Source organism: Puma concolor, chromosome A3, assembly GCF_028749965.1.
Source record: "Puma concolor isolate L17-30 chromosome A3, mPumCon1.1.hap2, whole genome shotgun sequence".
In the NCBI taxonomy this organism is placed as follows: domain Eukaryota; kingdom Metazoa; phylum Chordata; class Mammalia; order Carnivora; family Felidae; genus Puma; species Puma concolor.
In genome coordinates, this window is record NC_141669.1 from 111,447,476 (window position 1) to 111,459,508 (window position 12,033).

The 12,033-nt window shown below is 45.4% G+C and overlaps 2 protein-coding genes across 7 annotated transcripts in view; both read left to right on the top strand.

The window, feature by feature from the left end:
* The first annotated feature begins 307 nt into the window (after nucleotides 1-307).
* On the top strand, nucleotides 308-11,078 carry FASTKD5 (FAST kinase domains 5). Of its 3 annotated transcripts, none has more exons than XM_025932482.2 (2): nucleotides 308-447; nucleotides 8,350-11,078. In XM_025932482.2, the coding sequence occupies exon 2, from the start codon at nucleotides 8,390-8,392 to the stop codon at nucleotides 10,832-10,834; it is 2,445 nt and encodes an 814-aa protein (XP_025788267.2). In that variant the 5' UTR covers nucleotides 308-447; nucleotides 8,350-8,389; the 3' UTR covers nucleotides 10,835-11,078. The 3 variants fall into 3 exon arrangements, with proteins under 3 accessions (XP_025788267.2, XP_086557940.1, XP_086557939.1); XM_086701814.1 differs by lacking the exon at nucleotides 308-447 and adding an exon at nucleotides 1,164-1,302; XM_086701813.1 differs by lacking the exon at nucleotides 308-447 and adding an exon at nucleotides 2,566-2,677.
* Nucleotides 318-12,033, top strand: part of UBOX5 (U-box domain containing 5) — a 37,882-nt gene continuing 26,166 nt past the window's right edge. For 2 of the 4 annotated variants that reach the window (XM_025932371.2, XM_025932372.2), the window contains exon 1: nucleotides 318-447. The gene's annotated coding sequence lies outside the window, so the exon portion shown is untranslated. Of the gene's footprint in view, nucleotides 448-1,171; nucleotides 1,303-2,576; nucleotides 2,678-12,033 lie in introns of those variants that run through there. The other 2 variants (XM_086701822.1, XM_086701821.1) reach the window with 2 other exon arrangements.

Sequence of the window (12,033 nt, forward strand, 5' to 3'; positions counted from 1 at the left end):
TGGAGCCTGCTTCGGATTCTGTGTCTCCCCGTCTCTTGGCCCCTCCCCTGCTCATGCTCTGTCTCTCTCTGTCTCTCAATAATAAATAAATGTTAAAAAAAAAAAATATTTTTTTTTAACCCTGAGTGGTGGTCTGGGATTCGAACCTGTATCTACGCTATTTAGCGACTTCCAGAGAGGTCCATCCACGGCGCTGTTTCGCCTCCGCGGGTCCTAGACTCCCCCGGCCTCTCGGCACCGTCCTACAATGGAAAACGTCCTTGGAAAACGCTGACAGAGCCTTTTGAGCCTCGGCCGCACCCGTCACCGGCGCAGCAGGCGGAAGTAGCGGGCAGTTGGCCGGAAGTGGAGCTGTGAGGTCCGGGTGTTGCTGGTGGAGTGGCGGTGGCGCGGAAGCTCGCGGGATCCAGGGTCTGGTGTTGCGGCGCCCGTGTTCACCAGGCTCAGGTGAGTGGCGGCGGCCGCGGATGAGGACTCGGCGGCCGCTCCCTGTGCACCTGGGCCTTGGCCGCCTCTCCCGTCCTGGGCGGCGCAGGGCCGGGCGCTTCCGGGCCCGGGCTGCGGACTCCTCTCGCAGGCCCGTTTAGGCAGAATGTCGGCGACCCCGCCACCCCAGAGTTCTGTGACCTTGGACAATCGGTTCGTCTGAATCTTGACTTTTCCTCTGTGAGACGGAGATGATCACTGCCTGCCTCACAGGGCTGTTGTGGGAATCCAGTGAGGTGTTTTGCGGCACTTCGTTACCACACTTAACACGTGCACGCGACCCACTCAGGGATCTGGAGATGGGGTCTGTAGGTCTGGGGTAAGGTTCGAGATGACGCATTCCTGACCAGCTTCCAGGTGAGGCTGATGCCGCTGGTCCGCAGGCCCCTACGGTATTTTGCTTAGTACCCGGGTCAACTTGAGCCTTCAGTAAATATCAATACAGTGTATATCCTGTCCCCGTTTGTAACAGACGGTTTCTAGTTGCACATACCTAAGGTCGTTATTGATGTCTTCCTCCCTTTTCTCTCCAGAGGTAAGAAAAATAATTGCCCTTTCTCTTTCCGTACAAATCATGACACAGCTCTTCTGTCCTGACTCAGGGAGCTTTGGGCCCTCTTTAAACCAGTTAAACTCTTCCACTTCCTCAGGTCATGCTTCATTGCCTACTCACTGTAAACCCTTGGACAGTGAGTGCTTCTTCCTATGGAGCTGGCAGCCAAGTGCTTTAGCACCAACGTGTCTGGTGTTCTGTGCTCTAGTCATTTGTTGCAGCTGGAATGTGAATTCCTATTTTCCGCCCTTGGCTCACACTCGGTGAGCAGTAAGAAAGCCGCTTTTCCAGAACTAGATTGTACAACTCACTGCTCTGAATGGCCTCAGGCAAGCTCTGGCTTGATTTCACTACTGCCTGGGAGATCAAAATGAAGTATGGAGACTCAGTGTTGCATAATGCAACAGAGAAGGTGAGGCCTTTGGGAGTTGTGCAGGTCTAGTTTATTTGACGGTATGGTTTCCTTCCCCATCTATTGCTTTAGCAATCCTTTAGCAGTTCCATTCACATGGGCTGAGAGGACCTGAGTGTCTGCTCTCTGTTGCTATTCCCAGAGATTTTCTTTTCTTTTTTCTTTCTTTCTTTCTTTCTTTCTTTCTTTCTTTCTTTCTTTCTTTCTTTCTTTCTTTCTTTTTCTTTCTTTCGTCCCTCCCTCCCTCCCTCCCTCCCTTCTTTCCTTTAGCTGAGGGAGAGAGAGAGAATCTCAAGCAGGCTCCATGCCCAATGCAGACTCCAACACATGGGGCTCTATCTCACCACTGTGAGATCATGACCTGAGCTGACACCAGGAGTCAAACATTTTACCAACTGAACCACCACCCAGGTGCCCCACATACCCAGAGATTTTCTAAAGACAGAGTGTGTGGAATCCTTTAAGAGCAGCGGCTCTAACAATCATCTGTGGGGCCTTCTTGCCATTCTGATAGAGGAATAGCAGAGTCTTAGAAGGGGAGGAAGGGCTATATAAACTAAAAAAAAAAAAAAAGTTTCACAGATAATTGTGGTGTGCTGTTTTCTCTGATAAGAGTGGAAACTAGAATGAAGTGAAGGGGTTGGGCTGTTAGAATTGATTTTGGTTTGGCTTAACTCTGGGTGATACTTACGTTGACCTAAACACCTTAGCACTGGTGTTTGACCTTTGTCATGGCAGTAGTGGTAGATCCCTGTCTTGTAGGCTCTGCTCCAGTGTGGAAACTGAAGCACAGAAGAGTCTAGCCCCGTTAGCATTTGCGTTAACAGCTAAGGATCCTTAGGTCAGTCACTAAGCCCTCACCAGGAGCATTAAACTTGGTAGACTCTTAACACCTAGAGGAAGTTAGTTTTCTGGGTTTTTTTTAATTCTCAGGGTTGCTCAACAAATTATTTGCTAAGACAAGATTAGAGTTTGAAGTATTCATTTATTTGTGGCAATTTTAACAGGACATAGGAGGGTTAAACCTTTCTAGCAAAAGATGGAAATCAGAATTCAGAGAGGAGATCTAGTAACTGGTGAATTAAATATGCTGAGAGTGTTATATACTTAATCTACAGTTAGCATGGCTGTCTTCCACCGTCTGGCTCCCTTCCTCTAACTTCTGGACTGTAGTTTAAAATGAAGCTATTCGGTCTTGCTCAGACCTGTACCTGGAAGGTGGAAAGGTAAGATTCCTCACTCCTGTGAAATTACATCATTTAGGGTGGTTGGACAGTGCCAGGGGTCTCTGAGGCTCCATTCTGGTTTGTTAGGACCCCTAAAGAGAGATGGGGAAGAGGATGTACATGTGGCACTTAAACTAGGAAAGGAGCTTTGTGCTGATGTCACATGTCTTTGAACCTCTAGAGAACGTGTCAGGCATTATTGATTGGGCATCTGTCTCATACCATTCCCTTTCCAGCTTTTTTCGGGATTCTCTGGGAGTCCTTAAGTAAGGAGCTAACTCTCTCGGCTGTGCTTTCTCTATGCAGGCAACACATCCAGACAGCCTCTCCTTCGCAGTGCCTTTTCTCCTCACTGTTTTGCTTTATTGGTTCTGTATCTTCCGTGTGTTTCTTTCCCTTTCTTTCCCACAGCACTCAAGACCAGACTTCCAAAGTGATTATATTTCAGGCATATATTTGTAGATATGGTGTCTATACAGTTACACTAAAACTTGCAAGGTGAAAAAGTAAGTAGCTACTGTTTGCCATTTGCAGTTGGCTCTTCATGCCTCTACGATCCTTTATTTTGTCATCATTTCTGTTACTGGGCATTCATAAAGAAATTTGAGGGGCGCCTGGGTGGCTCAGTCAGTTAAGCTTCGGACTCTTGATTTCAGCTCAGGTCATGATCTCACGGTTCGTGGGTTCGAGCCCTGCATCAGGTTGTGCGCTGACCGTGTGGAGCCTACTTGGAATTCTCTCTTTCTGACTCTCCCCGCTCGCTTGCTCTCTCTCAAAAATAAACAAACGCTTAAAAAGAAAACAGTAGTTCTATAGACAGTAGGAATTACTTGGGCTAGAAAAACTTTTCAGCGTTTTCCTTGAAACTTAACGTTGCTTTCTTTGAATACTGATTGTCTTCTTGAAGAATACCTTAATTTCCTGTTAGTACATGCATTTTGCAGATTTAATTTTTGTCAAAGTTGTACATGATTTACACAGTCACATAGTTTGATGGACTTATAACACTAAATATTCCCTTTCTCCTTTTTTTTTTATGGTGATCTGTGATCAGTGATTATGTCTTGCTGAAAGCTCAGATGATGCTTAGCAATTTTTAGCAATAAAGTAATTTATAATTAAGATAGGTGTGTTTTTTAGATATAATGCTATTGCACACTTGACAGACTGCAGTATGGTGTAAACATAACTTTTCTGTGCACTGGAAAACCAGAAAATTCCTTTGACTCACTTTATTGTGACACTCACTTTATTTCAGTAGTCTGGAACTGAATAGCACTATCTCAAGGTAACGCCTGTATTAGAGGTGAGAGGGGCTTTTGAGTTCACCCAGTTCAAACCCACCAGCTCCCTGGCATCTGGAAACCCTGTAGGTTGGTCAGGGTCCTCCCCACTTCTTTGTCTGGAATTTGACTGTTCTTGGCTAGAGTACACCAGCAATGTGGGTTTGGAATCAGACGATCTTTGATGTCAAACCCCACTCCATCCCTTAGCTGTGTAACCGTCAGCAGGTTCCTTAACCTTGTGAAGTCTCCTTTTCCTCATCTACAACATGGAGACCATAAAACCTACGTTACAGAGAGGTTGTAAGGATTGGACCTATATGCAGATAAAAAACCTCATAGTAGGCTCACCCAGAGGAGGCCCTAAGATAATTGTGGCTGTTGTTTTTTCCATCTTGGGACTTAACCTGTATTTTAGCACTTCAAAAAGAACCACATTAATTCGAAATGCAGACTCTCTATCACCGAAACAGAAACATTAATGTTCAAGGAAATGGTTCTTTTTTCATTTGAGGAGTATGCACAGTAATTTTATTCATTAAATACGCTTAGGTAGGGGCGCCTGGGTGGCGCAGTCGGTTAAGCGTCCGACTTCAGCCAGGTCACGATCTCACGGTCCGTGAGTTCGAGCCCCGCGTCGGGCTCTGGGCTGATGGCTCGGAGCCTGGAGCCTGTTTCCGATTCTGTGTCTCCCTCTCACTCTGCCCCTCCTCCGTTCATGCTCTGTCTCTCTCTGTCCCAAAAATAAATAAACGTTGAAAAAAAAAATTAAAAAAAAAATACGCTTAGGTAGTATTAATTGAAGTAATTTAAATTATTTAATGTACTTTTATTTATTTATTTATTTTTAAATTTTTTTTTTTCAACGTTTATTTATTTTTGGGACAGAGAGAGACAGAGCATGAACGGAGGAGGGGCAGAGTGAGAGGGAGACACAGAATCGGAAACAGGCTCCAGGCTCCGAGCCATCAGCCCAGAGCCCGACGCGGGGCTCGAACTCACGGACCGCGAGATCGTGACCTGGCTGAAGTCGGACGCTTAACCGACTGCGCCACCCAGGCGCCCCTATTTTTAAAAGTTTATTTAGGGGCGCCTGGGTGGCTCAGTCGGTTGGGCGTCCAACTTCGGCTCAGGTCATGATCTCACAGTTCGTGGGTTTGAGCCCCGCATCAGGCTCTGTGCTGATAGCCTGGACTGCTTCGGATTCTGTGTCTCCTTCTCTCTCTGCCCCTCCCCCACTCACGCTTTGTCTCACTCTGTTTTTCAAAAATAAATAAATGTAAAAAAAAAAAAATTTATTTATTTTTGAGAGAGAGTGCGTGTTTGCAGGGGGAGGCAGAGAGACAGGGAGACAGAGAATCCCAAGCAGGCTCCATGCTGTCAGTGCAGAGCCGCGTGTGGGGCTTGAACTCATGAACCATGACATTATGACCTGAGCCAAAATCGAGAGTCAAGGGGCACCTGGGTGGCTCAGTCGGTTAAGCGTCCGACTTCGGCTCAGGTCATGATCTCATAGTTCGTGGGTTTGAGCCCCGTGTTGGGCTCTGTGCTGACAGCTCAGAGCCTGGAGTCTGTTTCAGATTCTGTGTCTCCCTCTCTCTCTGCCCCTCCCCTGTTCACTCTGTCTCAAGAATAAACAAAAAAAAATTAAAAACAAACAAACAAAATCGAGAGTCAGATGCTTACCCTACTGAACTACCAAGGTGTCCCTAATGTGTTTTAAAATTATATTGTTTGGGATGCCTGGGTCACTCAGTCGGGGAAGCATCCGACTTCAGCTCAGGTCATGATCTCACAGTTTGTGGGTTCAAACCCCATATCAGGCTCTGTGCTGACAGCTCGAAGCCTAGAGCCTGCTTTGGATTCTGTGTCTCCCCCTCTGTCTGTCCCTCCCCTGCTCATGCTCTGTCTCCCTGTCTCTCTCTCTCTCTCTCTCTCTCTCAAAAATAAACATTAAAAAAACTTTTTTTTAATAAAAAATATTATTTATCAGGATGGCTGGGAGGCTCAGTCGGTTGACTCTTGATTTCAGCTCAGGTCATGATCCCAGGGTTGTGGGATGGAGCCCCGTAACAGGCTCTGTGCTGAATCTGGAATTCTGCTTGGAATTCTCTCTCTCCCTCTGCACCTCCCCCCCTCCCCCTTCTAGGGCGTGTGCACACTCACTCTCTCAAATAAAAATGAAATAAAAAAAATTATATTATTTATAAAGGTAAGGTATTTGTTAAATTCATATACTCTTCTGTATTAACAGTTTCAATGCCAATAAAGAAGGAAAAGTTAATTTATCAAAGATATAATGGAAAGTCTCCCCACAAAGAAGTTATATAGTTCCTTTCCTTTCATATAAGTGTATTTTAGGTGATGGCACTCATTTGCGTTGTTTGTTCCAATGAGCATTTTCCAATGAGCATTTGTTCCAGTGTGCATTTTCTCGTGTTGATGCTTGCCACACACTTATCCTGTAAGCCAGCCCCCTCCTTCTGGATGGACACTTATATTGTTTTCAGTTTTTTGCTTTTTTTTCTTAAACATTTTATTTTTAAGTAATCTACACATAATGTGGGGCTTGAACTTACAACCCCAAGATTCAAATTGCACACTCTGCCGACTCAGCCAGCCAGGCACCCCGATTTTTTGCTTTAGAGTAGCACAGATATTTTGTTAAAAAAAAAAAAAAAAAAGTTTTGTTCCATCCCCCCCCCGCACAGTTATTCTGAACTAGTTCCCAAGGTGTGATGAAGGTCTACAGATTTGAACAGTTGGTTGAGCACCCGACTCTTTTTTTTTTTTTAACGTTTATTTATTTTTGAGACAGAGCGAGACAGAGCATGAACGGGGGAGGGGCAGAGAGAGAGGGAGACACAGAATCCGAAGCGGGCTCCAGGCTCTGAGCTGTCAGCACAGAGCCCGACGCGGGGCTTGAACTCACGGACCGTGAGATCATGACGTGAGCCGAAGTCGGACGCTTAACCGACTGAGCCACCCAGGCGCCCCTGAGCACCCGACTCTTGATTTTGGCTCAGGTCATGATCCCAGGGTTGTGGGATTGAGCCCTGTATCAGGCTCTGCTCGGAGCGTAGCACCTCCTTGAGATTCTCTGTCTCTGTCTCTCTCCCTCTCCCCCTCTCCCTCTCTTAAAAAAACAAAAAACGAAAAACAGGGGTAGATTTGGGCTCCTGGACCATAGTTTGCTGACACCTGGTCTGTAACACCTGGACCCATAGATTGAAACTTGGTAGACGGAATGGTCCACAAGGTCATAGTAAAGATGTAAACGTATAAAGATTTCATGTAAAAGAATTCTCCTTTGGTTCACAAAGAAAGTAGAGCATACATTCCTACCATCCACAGAAGCCTGTGTAGCTCACAAAGCCACTGGCCTGCCCTGTGGTCACCTGGTTCTCATGCTATGGCCTCTGGAAGGAAGAAGAGGTTGACAGGGGAGTTGGGCAGGTATTTCAGAAAGTTACCCTTGCGCCCTCAGAACCCGCAGGGGATTCTGTGCAGCAACAACCCTGTCAAGTCCACATCTTGGCAGCTCAGGGCTCACTGGGTTTTGCTTGTCAGGCGTTGGCATTTATCAAGTGGGAGGAAAGCTAAAAGCCTTTAGAGAAAGCAAGAGTATAGCAGAGTCTGTTTCGTAGGCTCTCCTGGTTTCTACCATGGGGGAAAGTGGGACCTGCACTGCTAGAGGCAAGATTTCAGCACCTGACTCCCTGGCAGCATTGCTAATCAGCTGCCTCCAGAGGAAAGCTGTGCTGCTCCCCTTCCACGTCAGCGGGGCAGGCGTGTGAGTTGGTGTTTCCTGAACCGTGAGCCCAGCTTTGAGATGCTTTTTGCTTCCCACCCATGAATTGACAGCAGAGCTTCAGGCTGCTGCCTTCTGCCACCAAAATGAGTTTTTGAGTATATGTCCTAAATGCGTGCCTCTCTGCGGTAGTGGTTCAAAGTCTGTGATAAGTCGCCTGGACAGGAGAATAGGCATCTTCTGGCAGGTGCAGGAGCAGCATTAGAAAACAGTTGAGTAAGGTGTGGGAAATGAGCATTAGAAAACCATTCTGTAGTCAAAAGTTTCATGCTTAGGAACAAGGAGGGTTATTGTGGGTATAATGAATTAAACTTTACATCAGGTCCCGCTTTTTACTTTTGGTGTTAGCGCAGCAGCTTTAACCAACTTTCTTATTCTCCCAAGTGGCCCCTTTATGCATTGATATCAAGGAGAAGCAGCTTGTAGCCTTGATGTATGCTGTCTTGTCATTTGGGCATTCGCTAGCATTGAACTTACTTGAGTGGACAGCAGTGTAGTTTAATCCATTTCTTATAATGTGTAAATTTTGGTATTGTGATAGGTGGAAGCCACTTATTCTTCATCTACCCTTTTTTCAGTATCTGGCACCACCAATTCTGGCCCAGTCATTTGTGACCCATGGCTCTTGCGATATGCCGAAGATTTCCAGGTAGTTTCTGTGGAACGCCTCCCTGTCCAGCTCTAATCAAGCACCATGTAAACAAGAAATTGCCTGGACAAACCTGTAAGGACTGTGTTCTGACTGCCAAAACGATCAGTACTGACACCAGAACAACAGCCACTCTCAAGTTGTTAAAACCTTTAGGATATCGAGCGTTTTGCAGTCCTTTTGCCTACAGCACAGCCCGAAGTGTGACATATTGGAATGTGGGAAGCTACACACAGCCGAGAGGACAGGAGCCTCCAGAACACAGCGGCTTCTGCCATCCTGCCAAAAAAGTTGAGAACATTCATAGCATTTCCTCCTCTCAGAGGATCCTGACGACCAGCAGTGCCTTCCCAGGTTTGGAATTCAGCAGGACTTCTGCCTCTAAGGCCAGCACGTTGAAGCCGGGCTCACACAGGGCTGCGGGAGTTGAAGAGGATATAGAAATTTTTGATTCCTTTCAAGACCCCCGAGGTTTCCTACGGCTAAGACCAGAGTACCAGCTTCACAGCTATAACAGATCTGAGACTTGCCAGCCCCTGTCTGTGTCGGAAGGTGAATTAATTTTGCACAAAGTCACAGTTCATCAAGATAATCTCCAGCCTCAAGTCATTGCTGATTATTTCTGTAAGCTGAGCTCTTTGCCTGCAGAGCAGCATCCTGTTTTGCTGTCCAGCACCAGCTTTGCTTTGCTCTGCCAGCTGAGTGTGAAAAACATACAGTTCTTTGATGTCCCGGAGTTGATCAGTATTTTGAAGGCCTTTGTCAGTTTGGGAATCCCTCACTCCCATTCAGTGCTAGGTGTGTATGAAATCAGATTTTGCAGTAAGGTGTGGGAGATGAGTCTGGATCAACTTCTCTTGGTGGCTGATCTCTGGCGAAACTTGGGTCGCAGAGTACCTCGGTTTTTAAAAATCTTTTTTAGTTATCTTAATCTGCACTGGAAAGACCTATCCTTGTCCCAGCTGATTCACTTAATTTATATTATAGGTGAAAGTCGTCAGGCACCCCAAGACCTAATGCAAAAACTGGAATCATTGATTCTCAAGTACATAGATTTGATCAACTTAGAGGAGGTTGGTACAATCTGTTTGGGGTTCTTTAAATCAAGTAGTAATCTCTCTGAATACGTCATGCGGAGAATTGGAGACTTGGCTTGTGCTGACATGCAGCATCTGAGCAGTTATGCCTTAGTGAATATTCTTAAGATGTTCCGTTTCACTCACGTGGATCACGGAAATTTCATGAAGCAATTTGGCCAGATTGCTCCTCAGCGAATTCCTTTTCTAGGAGTTCAGGGTGTCATGCACCTGACTCTTGCTTGCTCAGCCTTACGCATCCTGGATGAAGGGATAATGAATGCTGTGGCGGCTTCTTTGCCTCCAAGGGTGGCATATTGCCGAAGTAAAGATGTTGCCAAGATTCTGTGGTCATTTGGAACTCTGAATTATAAGCCACCCAATACAGAAGAGTTTTATTCTAGCCTGATAAATGAGATTCACAGAAAGATGCCTGAGTTCAGTCGATATCCAGAACACCTGCTCACCTGCCTTCTGGGCCTGGCATTCTCTGAGTACTTTCCATTAGAGCTCATCAATTTTGCTTTGAGTCCAGGGTTCGTCAAGTTAGCTCAGGAGAGAAGTAAGTTTGAACTCACTAAGGAGCTATATACTCTTGATGGTACCGTTGGCATCGAGTGTCTAGATTACAGAGGCAATCGTCTTAGTGCTCACCTTCAGCAAGAGGGGTCGGAAATGCTGTGGAATTTAGCAAGGAAGGATATGTGCTCAAAGCCTGAATTCCTGGAAGCTCTCTTTTTACTAGAGAACATGTTGGGTGGGCCCCAGTACATCAAACACCATATGATTTTGCCTCATACCCGATCTTCTGACTTAGAGGTCCAGCTTGATGTTAACATGAAGCCATTACCCTTTAACAAAGAAGCCATACCAATTAAGGATGAAGCCAAATTAAGGCTTAAGCATGTGGGAGTCAGCATTACAGATGATTTGATGAATCAGCTACTAAAAGGGAAATCAAGAGAATGTTTCCAGGGAGAGATTGCATCAGAGACTGAACAGCGGGAAAGGGAATTAGAGAACGCTCCTATACCTTTGGGGACCCCCCTTTGCAATGTGGCAGACAGATTGGGGGCTATGGAGATGGCTGGCCCTTGTCCCCCAGCTTGCACGCAGGCCCCACAAGTGAAGCTGGCTATTCAGTTGACAAATAAAAACCAATACTGCTATGGTTCCAGGGATCTGCTCGGACTGCACAATATGAAGAGGCGGCAGCTGAATCGGCTTGGGTACCGTGTAGTAGAGGTATCCCACTGGGAATGGCTCCCGCTATTGAAACGAACTCGCTTAGAAAAGCTGATGTTCCTCCATGAGAAAGTGTTCACCTCTGCTCTCTGAAGGGCTTTCAGGGACATTGTTACTCATAAAGGCTATCGAGGTATACTATGCAAGGTGTTGGGAAACAGTTACAAAAGCCAGCATGTAGGTTTGGTAATAAAATCATCTGTTGAAGAGACTTAGTTGTGCTCTTGTCAATGGCAGAGTGAAGTTTGTGTGTTACATGAATAAATTGTAACCTGGCCCCATTGTACAAGTTGTTGCTAATTTGTGCAGGTAACTAATAAACATCGTAAATTCCCTATTTTCAAGTTAAGTCCTGTCTTATTTTTCTTCCTCTGTTTACTGGCCTTATCTCATGATTATTTTGAATTTGTAAGATACAAGGGTAGTCAGACATTGTCAAAGCTAATTTTTAAAAAATGGTTTTCATATACTTTATTTTAAAATAAGAATCTTTTGGGGTGCCTGGGTAGCTCAGTCGGTTAAGCATTCAACTTCGACTCAGGTCATGATCTCACAGTTCATTAGTTTAAAGCTCCATGTCGGGCTCTGCGCTGACAGCTCAGAGCCTGGAGCCTGTTTCAGATTCTGTGTCTCCTCTCTCTGCCCCTCCCCTGCTTGTGTTCTCTCTCAAAAGTAAAAAGTAAATAAATAAACATTTAAAAAAATAAGAATCTTTTACAGCTTAATTTACATTTCAAGATCCCCCCCCCCCCCCCAACCAACCATGTTCTCTTCACACCCTTTAAAATTAAAGTCTCATTCTCCTTTAGATTTGGTTGGTTATCCTTAGTTGCTGGTTCTTCCTGTTTTAAACAGCAAGGATTAATGTCATTATCTTAGCTTAATTAGTGTCATTCTCTTAGCCCCCCTTCTTCTGCATTTCTACTTCTCTTGAATAAGTTCTCCCTCTCCCCACCCTTCCTCTGGGATATTGTCTCTCTAAAATTGGACTTAGAAGAGTAGAATTAAATGACTGCCTGTTGGGCCATTGATTCCCAAATCTGATGACCGGGTAGAACGTTGTTCATGACAAGTAACTCAGACAAGAAGGAAATGCATTGCCTCCCATGAGGTGGGCTTCAGGTTTGGTTGCATTAGAGTTGCAAGCATAAAGAGATTGTATACATAGACTCTATATATTTGTATGCAACTTAATACAAGTAACCTTTGTAAACATTTGGGATCTGTGAGAATTTTAAAAAGGATCCCTGCCCCCATTATTTAGGCCTCCTCTCAAAGCCTGCTTCCCTGCC